The sequence below is a fragment of the Genypterus blacodes genome, unplaced genomic scaffold, assembly GCF_046128005.1.
Source record: "Genypterus blacodes isolate CSIRO-AG114 ecotype Tasmania unplaced genomic scaffold, CSIRO-AGI_Gbla_v1 ptg000011l_1, whole genome shotgun sequence".
In the NCBI taxonomy this organism is placed as follows: domain Eukaryota; kingdom Metazoa; phylum Chordata; class Actinopteri; order Ophidiiformes; family Ophidiidae; genus Genypterus; species Genypterus blacodes.
The window spans coordinates 220,353-230,089 of record NW_027466825.1 but is presented as its reverse complement, the minus strand read 5'-3'; the positions used below and the strand labels follow the sequence as shown (position 1 = coordinate 230,089).

At 44.4% G+C, this 9,737-nt stretch overlaps 1 protein-coding gene across 1 annotated transcript; it reads right to left on the bottom strand.

Moving 5' to 3' along the window:
• Window positions 1-460: 460 nt before the first annotated feature.
• On the bottom strand, window positions 461-9,450 carry hgfac (HGF activator). Its single transcript, XM_076160935.1, has 14 exons — window positions 9,164-9,450; window positions 9,006-9,078; window positions 8,628-8,721; window positions 7,567-7,640; window positions 7,340-7,483; window positions 6,862-6,993; window positions 5,748-5,858; window positions 5,232-5,406; window positions 4,438-4,535; window positions 3,112-3,376; window positions 2,468-2,607; window positions 1,989-2,129; window positions 1,767-1,909; window positions 461-914 (listed from the first exon to the last, which is right to left on the bottom strand). The coding sequence occupies exons 1-14, from the start codon at window positions 9,212-9,214 to the stop codon at window positions 744-746; spliced, it is 1,812 nt and encodes a 603-aa protein (XP_076017050.1). The 5' UTR covers window positions 9,215-9,450; the 3' UTR covers window positions 461-743.
• Between the last annotated feature and the right edge of the window lie 287 nt (window positions 9,451-9,737).

Genomic DNA, 9,737 nt, shown 5'->3' with positions numbered 1-9,737 from the left:
CTGCCGGACTGAGGGTCACTTCAAAATAGCTGCAGAGCTCCGAGCAGACACACACACACACACACCGCAAAATGGCACGACCACTCTGTGTGTGTGTGTGTGTGTGTGTGTGTGCGTGTGTGTGTGTGTGCGCCATGCTGCCACCTGGGCGGGTTATAGCAGCTGATACCACAGGGTCAACAACATACCTTTCACACATGTTCCAGCACAGGGGTGGCATGCATATGAAACGTGTAAAATGCTCAGTTACATTAAAGATAAATTACAAGTTTAAGAGCATAAGCTGTTAAAGGTGTTTAAGGAAAGAAATGCTACAGGGACAGAGGAAGACCGAGGAGCAGGGGGGCCGAAAATGGATGTTTAGGAAGAAAAGAGAGGAAGGCTAAGGTCAAAAGGCAGCATAATGGAGGGAAGAAATAAGATGACAAGACAATACTGACATATAGTATTTAGTTTAATTTATATGTCAAATCGCATTCTGTCAAAGTAAAATGGAACCATCAAGTCAACTACATGAAAAGTTGGACACATTAACATTGTCAAAAAGAGAAATACAAATAGTACAAATAGAACAAATACAAACTCATTTGTTTTTTCTATGCAGTTTTATCAAGTCAGTAAAAGTTTTATTCAGTCATAAAATATTTCACAGTAAAACAAACTATACACTTTCATAGTAATTACAACAAAAATGTAACAATATTCCATATTCAAGATGTTGTTCAGGTAAAGATAAAGTCCTTTCATGTCCTGGGTTTGCGCTTGATGACTGAATTGATCCAGTCCATATAGTTCACCACTTTAGTGTAAACACCAGGTTTTCCAGAGCGGCCACATCCTTCTCCCCAGCTGATGATCCCATACAGGAAGCTGACATCATTCCTAGCGCACGCCAGAGGCCCCCCGGAGTCGCCCTGTGGGGAAAACACACATCCACACACGTAGATACTCAGCTGTGTCGCACACTTATAAATGAATATCTTTACAACCAAAACCGTGAAATTTGTTATGACACTTCAAGATATTTACAGTTAGCCGTGACATTTAGTTAAGAGGAAGGAGCTTCAAAGTTTTACACTTAGAGTGGGTGTTCGCCTGCTTCATGACTTATGTTAACAAATGCTGACTTCACTCTGGGGAATCCCTGCTGCCATCTAACATCCATTTCAATTACTTGTGCAATTTCTGATATTCTGCTGAGGACTTCAAGGGCTCATTTTGTCAAAACGTTCTTTCTTGTGCACAAACCAACAAGTGGACTACAGTTCCAGTATTCCACACGAAAACCTTCTGTGTGGAGTCTGCAGGTTCTCCCAAAGTCTGTGCTTCTTCTTGCTGACTGAGCTCTGCTAACAAACAATACCGGAACTGCGACCACAGCATGGCACTAAATCTTGAATTATCCTGTTTTCTTCTTTGGTTAGACTGCGTTTCATCATCCAAATCCTATACAGCCTTTCGGTAAATCCAAATAAGGCCAAAACGTCTCCAAACGGCATCTGTTCTATTTTACATTTAGCCAAATACCTAACAGCTGATCTAACAGATTAAGATCCTGGAACAACCGCAAGGATGCAGACTCATGCTGCGTTCGGGTGATGTTGGAAATTGGGAAATTCTGATAACAAAACTCGATTGGAATCGAACAGCAGACAAAGTCATATTTACAAATCATAAACTCTGGATTCTTGATGTTCTACAAGAAGCTCAGACTTGGCCGATTTCATGATTGCAGTCAGTTTCATGTCGTGTAAATCCTCTCCTACCTGACATGCATCCACGCAGTGATTGATTCCCGCGCACAACATATCGGCGGTGACGTGGTTGCCATACACCTCTGGTTTTGTACAAGTGTCGTGAGGAATCAGTCTCACTCCCGCCTCTTGCAGATTGGAGTACTCTGTCGCCTCTGTCAGGGAAACAATGTAATCAAATCAAGCAACTACACATATTGCTCTCATATCAGCAAAACTAACCTAAATGCTTACTCTCATTCAAATGTCCCCAACCGCTTATACTGCAGCAGTAGTCATCAGCAAACACCGTGTCTTTGTCTGGGAGACAGATGGGCCTGATGAAGGGGGTCTTCTTCACACATCGCCCATCCTGCTTCTTCAGTTTGATCAGAACTGGAGTATGCAAGATTAAAACAGAAATGTCATGAAACGATCACGGAAACAATAAAAGTCAAAGTAATAAGGCAAGTGCTAGACTTAGAGGCTCCATGTTTCACAAAAATGCCACATGCAACTCTCCCTCTGTGTGAGTGTGTGTGTGTGTGTGTGTGTGTGTGTGTGTGTGATGGGGGAGTTAGGAGACACAGCTGTTCAGTGACACACAGCTGTGCGCACAGACTGGGGTCTTACGTGGGGTTGTGCGTGTGTGTCCCCGTGTGGGGACAGGAGGCATACAAGTGTAAGTGAGTCAAGTGTGTGTTTGTGCATGTGTGTGTGTGTTTGTTCCTTACCAATATCATGTAGCGTTGGATTGAACACAGAGAATTGTCTGGGAAAGATGTAGTTCTCCACTCCAAATGTCTTGGTGTTGGGACCGGAGAAGTTGAAGTTCTGCTGGCCAAACACCACCCGGATCTGAGACTTCAGGGGACTGAGGACACACACACACACACACACACAGTCGACACTTTACCCAGCATTGTGCCATTAAATCTGCTAAGAACATTCATGATCCCAAGAGGATATATCCTAATATTGTGCCATCGACCTTTCCTCTAGTGCCAAATGTTTCGTGAGCATGAAGAAAAAGCTAGTCTCTTAAGTCATACAACACATGCTTATGTTTTCAAACGAAGCAGTCATGCTGTCGCTCCAGCTTCCTTTAAATGTGACTTAAGTCAAGATTTAATGCTTGAATCAGAGAACTTTCAACATGAAAAGCACTTATTTGCGTGTAAACAGCCTGTGTGTGTGAGATGTTTGTAGTTGTTCCTCGAACTGGATGCTTGTCTAAATATAGAGCGTTCATAAAGCTGTGACGCTGGGGGGGTCAGAGTCTTTAAATCATGAGCCAGCTGAGTCACAAACTCTAGTCTAAGCAGTTTAAAGACAATCATGCTCCCCTCTGCAGCGTGACAGTGTGTCCCTGATTTACCTGCGGAAGAAGCAGTGCGCCGCAGAAACGACCCAGCAGGAGGCGATCAGGGTGCCAGCGCAGAAATCGTCCTTTCCGATGTAAATGGCCGCCATCCAGGGGTGGGCGCCTGGCAGAGCCGTGTTCCCGCCCATTATCCGACCCCTGGCGATGTGCAACCTCTTCTTGTGTCGCTTCCCACACATAGGCCTTTTGGACAGAATGGTGGAGTTTGACCTCTTGACCCCGGGAGTACCGATAACGTACGGAAATCTACGAGAAAATGCTGCCAGAGGAAACATGTTGCAATACATCAGAGGCATTTCAGGCATAACTACCTTTATAATGTACTCTGCTATATTGCAAATATTAAACGGTGGTTCTCAAACTCAACTGTGGCGGTGCTTGAAGCCCCCTGGTGGCCAACAGACAACTTGTGCAAGGATCAATACAATTGAAGTCTATGGAAATTCTCCCAGCTTAGCAAAATACATAAAAATGCGTATATTTTTTGCGGAAAGAGCCGAACTCCCATGTCCATAGTTTGCATTTCTGTTTGATGAATTTGTTGCACTCATAAAGTACAATTTCATTCAAAGGTGGCACTTGAAGTTTGAGAACCACTGTACTAGACGAGCTATTAACTGATTCATAATTACAAATACACCAAACCACTACAGCAGACATATTTGGATGCTTAATACCTCTTAGCAGATAAAGAAGCAAAAACCCCTACTCTATAGTCTGATGAGGAGGGCCACAAATCACTGTACAGAATTCCCCTTTTTCTACAAATCATATGTTGTGTGAGAATCTTGTAGATTCTGTGCAGATCCTGGCAACAACTGTGCCAAATGGTCCCACACGGCACCCAAACATTTGGTTCCACTTGACGTGTTGATTCAGGATGAGTCACTCCTCATTTCCTTTACCTCATCGAGCCCACGTTCAAACCAGCTTAATCCCGCAGAACACTTTCAGAATATAGTGACTCAGTGAAGCCTGACGGATGATCGCTGTGTTCTGTCATCGTCATCATAAGAAATCTCTTAGTTTCTAATTTAAAGTTGAGGCATTTAATGAGATTTTGAGACAGTTCTGAATAACTCATCGCATCGAGACGTCTGCTGCAGGAGGTCGTCATGAAGAATCTGCTAATGATGACGTGCGTGCAAAATTCAAATTAATATGCCATCAAATCTGTCAAAAACTAGAAAATGAACTAAAGCAGATCATCCTTGAAGGCCACAGATCACCTACAAGTTATGCACAGTCGAGTCAAGTAAACAAGCTTGGAGGCAAGTACCTGGTTTGAACCCCCACCAACACCCCCCACCCTTTACTCACACACTCCCATCACACAAGAGGGGATGTCGCAGTACTCCCAGGAGATGGCGCCATGATTTAGATAGTAGCACCACGGCATCTTGTCCCCGTCTGGGTTTCTGCACACACAGAAATGTGGGGGAGGGAGGGAGGGAGGGAGAGGGAGAGAGAGAGAGAGAGAGAGAGAGAGAGAGAGAGAGAGAGAGAGAGAGAGAGAGTTTGTGTGTGTGAGTGGGAGGGGCACAAATTACACATTTACATGATGGGAGAGAGATCACAGGGGGCACGTTCCCTTTCCACGGTGATACACATTTCTTTCCAAAATGAACTATGATGCTTCATATAAACGGTTAACAGCAGCATTTATATTTAACATCTCTGTATTTGTATCACTGTTTTCACCATAAACAAGGTTCCTCTACAGTTTTGGGAACCTAATTTGACACCCAAATATAAGTGTATTTCTTATGTTTCACTTTAATCACCTTCCCTTCATCTTTGAGACATTTTAGGAATCTACCATTTGCGGCTGGCAAGGTCGTCATGACAACAGCAATGGTGAAACATAGAGAGAAATAAAAAGTGCAGGCTGCTTTTTTCTTTTCGCTGATGTCTGAGTTGAGGTTAGTCAGCTACATGATTGACCAGATTTAGCCAATTAGACTTAAGAAGGGTGGGACTTAGAAACATCCGTTTTTCACTCGGGGCAGAAACTTGCAAATTGCAGCTTAAAAATTGATTTGCGGTGTAGTTAAATCTGATCTTTACGTGAGCAGGATGTCGCATCACACACACACACACACACACACACACACCTGCAGAATGCATGGTCCCCCAGGCCCCTGAGTGGGGCGGCAACCACTGTGCCCACATGGAGCTCATTGTACAGCAGGTCAGAGTTCCATGGCAGACAGCGGGCGTGGGTCAACGTGACGCCCACCACACCCCGGTAACGCTTTCCCCTGCTGTTATAACACTCCGTCTCCGGCTCTGCGCCATCAGAAGAAACACAGTGAACACACACAAACGCAGACGCACACAACAGATGCAGTCGTATGGATAACTGTGTGATGACAGAGTGATATCCGTCTGAACACGTCTCACCCAAACCTAAATATTAAAACTGCACTTATAATGGGTGTGACTGCACGTTTAAAAGCTGCTTGTGTCTTCACCTGCTACCATTAATCAAACTGCCAATGTACATACATGCACGAACCTGCACACAACACACAAAAGTGAATCTCATTATTTCTTCTATTCAGCCTCACATAAGCACAGTTTCATGTCATGGATGTTTAATTTCAAGGTATTCCTGCTCCGTCACTCACCAAAGCTGCAGTAGGCGCCGCTGTAGCCCGGCCTGCAGTTACACACTTCCTTGCCGGTGGCGGTGATCAGTCGGCACGTTCCATCATTCTCGCATGGGTTGGTGCGGCACACTGAACACAGCGAGCAAGGGAGCGTCACAGTCAAATTCTCACTTCACAAGTCATCACTTCATTGATGAGCGATTCTTGTTTCAGGATGATTACACTTTCATTTCTGAACTGTGCTTCTTTGATCTCTCTTTCCCTTCACTGAACACACCTATAAGGCATTTCCACTTTATAATTGCGTGATAAGTCGTTCATATACTCATTACATGGAGATTGGAAACACAAACTGAATGCAAGGAACCGCCCAATGTCATGAATGCAAATGTGACCCACAACAATAGCTACCCGAATAAACTCTAATATATGCACACAAAATACATGTTCAGGACATGGATGACTGTGAAAAATGTCCAAACATGAGGACAACAGGTTTAAGTTAAGCACAATGACATATAAGGTGTAGGGAAGGAAAAATGTAATGTCCACATATGAGGACACAGGGTCTCAGGACGCTAAAGAGAGTAATATAATCACATCCATCCCCGTCTAGCAACGCAGGGATGTTTACCTGGCCGGTGTAAGACGAGCCCCCTTACATCACCACAAAAAACTGTTTCGGGTTCAGGGAGCGTGGAACCACCTTGTTGCCTTCCACTTTCACACCAAGGGAATCTGTTAAATGCCCATGAACCCCACCCCCCCACCCTATACACCTTAGAGACCCACAAGGTGTGTCCTGAAACACCAATACTGAGTCACAGTGAGTCATAATAACCTGTCTTTTTTTTCCATGATAAAGTTCCTCTTGTAACTATGGCGAGGTGATCAAAGGCAGGGTAGGGCCTGGTTTTGGAAACAGGAAAAAAAAACACTTGGGAGGAAATGTGGTACTAACATACGGGGTCGGGTGTGAACATGAGGTGTAAACCGTGTAAGTCCAGGTGGGTTAGGAGAGGTATATTCATAATCCCCTTATTGGGTTTCAGTCTGGCCCCCAACAAAGGACATGCGGTGAATGGAAAGCGAGGCTGAAGCGGAGCAACAATAGATGAAAGCGCGTTCTTACTTGTGTAGGGGACTCTGTCGCAGTCGATCTCCCCGGCCACACATGTGCACTGTTCCACGTTGCGGCGGTGAATGCGTCCCCAAGTCTCTCCCCCGTCATAATAACGCAGGTGTACGGTTTCATGGCACCTCTCTGAAAAGCGGACATGTTAAACACACAAAAGGTTGAAATGTGAGCAGGAGGAGTGAGCAAGTTTGAGTCCTAGGCTTTGCTGTGTTCACTTTCCTGGCTCTTTATTCATGTATTGTAATAAGTGGCTTTAATTACTTTGCAACTGAATTTAAAGAGCGCATACTGCATGATACATATTTCCATTGTGGTTTATTTTGAAACCTGTGTAGAAGGCCAAGAACTGCTCACTGGCACTACTTGCTGCTGTGCTCACTGAGTGAAAACTATAATTTTGGGTTCTTAACGTTACAAAACACAGGCGTTGTCACATATATTGATTTAAATGGTAATCAGCAAGTTAACCCACTTTGCTCACACAGCCTCCCAGTGAAGCGCTCTGGACAGGTGCAGTCAAACAAGCCTTTGTGTGGCGCCAGAGTGCACGAGCCTCCGTTCTGGCACGGGTTCATCTGGCACGGATCTGTGACTTTTCTAGATGTGTGGACAAAAACTGAAATAGAAAATTAAAGCGTAAATAAAGACTTATTCCTTACTAAGTTATGCTTGGATGTGTGAGTGTCACTGCAAACTCACTGTTGGGCTGAGCTTCCTCCGGCGCACAGTAGCCCCACTGCAGGTCTAGATCGAAATTATGCGTGAGGGAGCACCTGTGACAGCAAAACAAGCAATACAGAGTCACGCATTGAAACAGTAGACTACCTGGGCAACAAAACAGATGATGATTATGCCTCATCGCACCGTTTAGTCAAAGTGAAATCACATCACGTAATGTTGGCACATTACAGTGATTGTAGTGTGTAGGAGGACCAAAGCTGTCGGTCCATATGTAATTACGTTCATATTGCAACCACCTTGCTACAACCCATCCTTAGTCTGCCACACGCCCACCTCTTAACAACGAGTGTGTGAACTGGAAATACCTTTACATAGTATTTAGATCATGAATCACAGGAATTGTTAGACCTAAAATATATAGTCAGTTCCAGGAAATGTCCATTGTGATGTTTAATATTGCAAATCATGTAAAACATCTGCTCATTATAGTCAATTCTCAGCGTCAATTAAATCCCTTTGGGGTTCTCCCACCATTGCGGAGACAAAATAAGGAATCCGATAACAATGGACTGCTGCAGCTTGGGGTGGACCTTTATTCTTACTTTTGGCATTTCTCAATTTCCAAACGCACCTTAATAGGGTCATAAAACTTAAAAGCCCTGTAATTCAAAACTGCTTAATGCTATTATTTGGGTGTAAACGGAAATGTCTTTTCCTCATTAGAACTATGATAACAACACAATATGATGATGATTCTTGTTGACATACAAGTAGCGGCAGCAGTTTAGCAATGAGCAAATTATGAAAGCTCATTACCTCATTAAGTTTGCACAGTTTCCTGATGACACTGAGGCATAAACCCTCCATCTGTAGGAGCTGTAATTAAGTGTGACTACACACTACAATTACACACCGCGTCCCTCAAGCTAATCATTGTGGAAAATACCAATGTTTTGTCCATTTCAGGTCCATCCAAAGGACTCTACAGTTCAGATCTGCACAATATGTGGTTAATGAGTGTGTATGTGAGTGTTTGTGTGTGAGTGCATCCTGTTTTGCCAGCTCACGTTAGGACTCACCAAAGTCTTGAGGAGCGGCCGATGAGGCAGTGATGATGAAGCCTTCCACCTTGACGAAAAGGAAATGTACATTCTTCCCCTGTGATAGTGAGAACTGGCAGCAGAAAGGGAAACAGGAGTGATTTCAGGTTTGTTATTGTGTCATTTTGCAAAGGTGTGGGAGTGTGTTTCCTCTCTCTGTCCCTCACACACAAAGACTCTTTTCACTTGGTCTGATCCGGAGCATAGTTCTGCTGCAGAGGAGGCCTGACAGTGGAGTCTGTGCAGCTGGATCACTGCCATTATAATCTCATATGTTTCACATTTATGCTCTACACAACAACAGAATTTGAGCAAAATCAAACAAAGGACCGGTGTGAGTTCCAGCCTTGACTTTACCTCTGTGACTCCTCTCTCTGCTCGGCTCTGTGGTGATGACCGCTTCGTGTCCAAGTCCAGGTCGGATTACGCGCTGAAACAAAGTGGGTAAAGTTATTCCGCAGTTTGCCTCCGTGCCAAAGTTGACTTTTCTACGCACGAAAATGTCTCCAACTTACCGTCCGTGTGCTGAAAACGCACGGCAGGAGAAGCCAGAGCGCGTAAGACATGATGAACGTCTGTCCGCTGCGGTGCCTGGTGTCCGGATAGACGCTCTGTTCCCCTCTGCGTGTCACGTTATATCTGTCAGATTCAGAGTCCTCGGTCCGCTTTTGGTCATAGGAAACCCTGCAAGTATTATCCTGTCCCTCGCAGTTTCAGGCCGGATTGAGTAAACCCGTTGCGTCATTGGACTTGTCTATCTGCGAGACATCCTCGGTCCCGGAGTTCCCTCACTATGAGAGGACGCCCACGGTTTGAACACGAGAGAGGAGAGGAACTTTCCAGAGAGAGGACCTCCTGCAGTCACAGGTCACTAAGTGCACAACACAAGCCGCACAATTGGAGTAAGGATTGATATCAAGTTTTTATTTTGTCCTCTGTTTTGTAATACTATGAAGCAGATTCCGACTCAAATCTCTGACTGAATGTGGATTGTGTGAGATTGAAGTCAAAATTCTGAAATCAAAACCAAAGAATTGCAATAGAGAAGACAGAATAATAAGATTATTCCAAATTTAAAATCCAAATTCC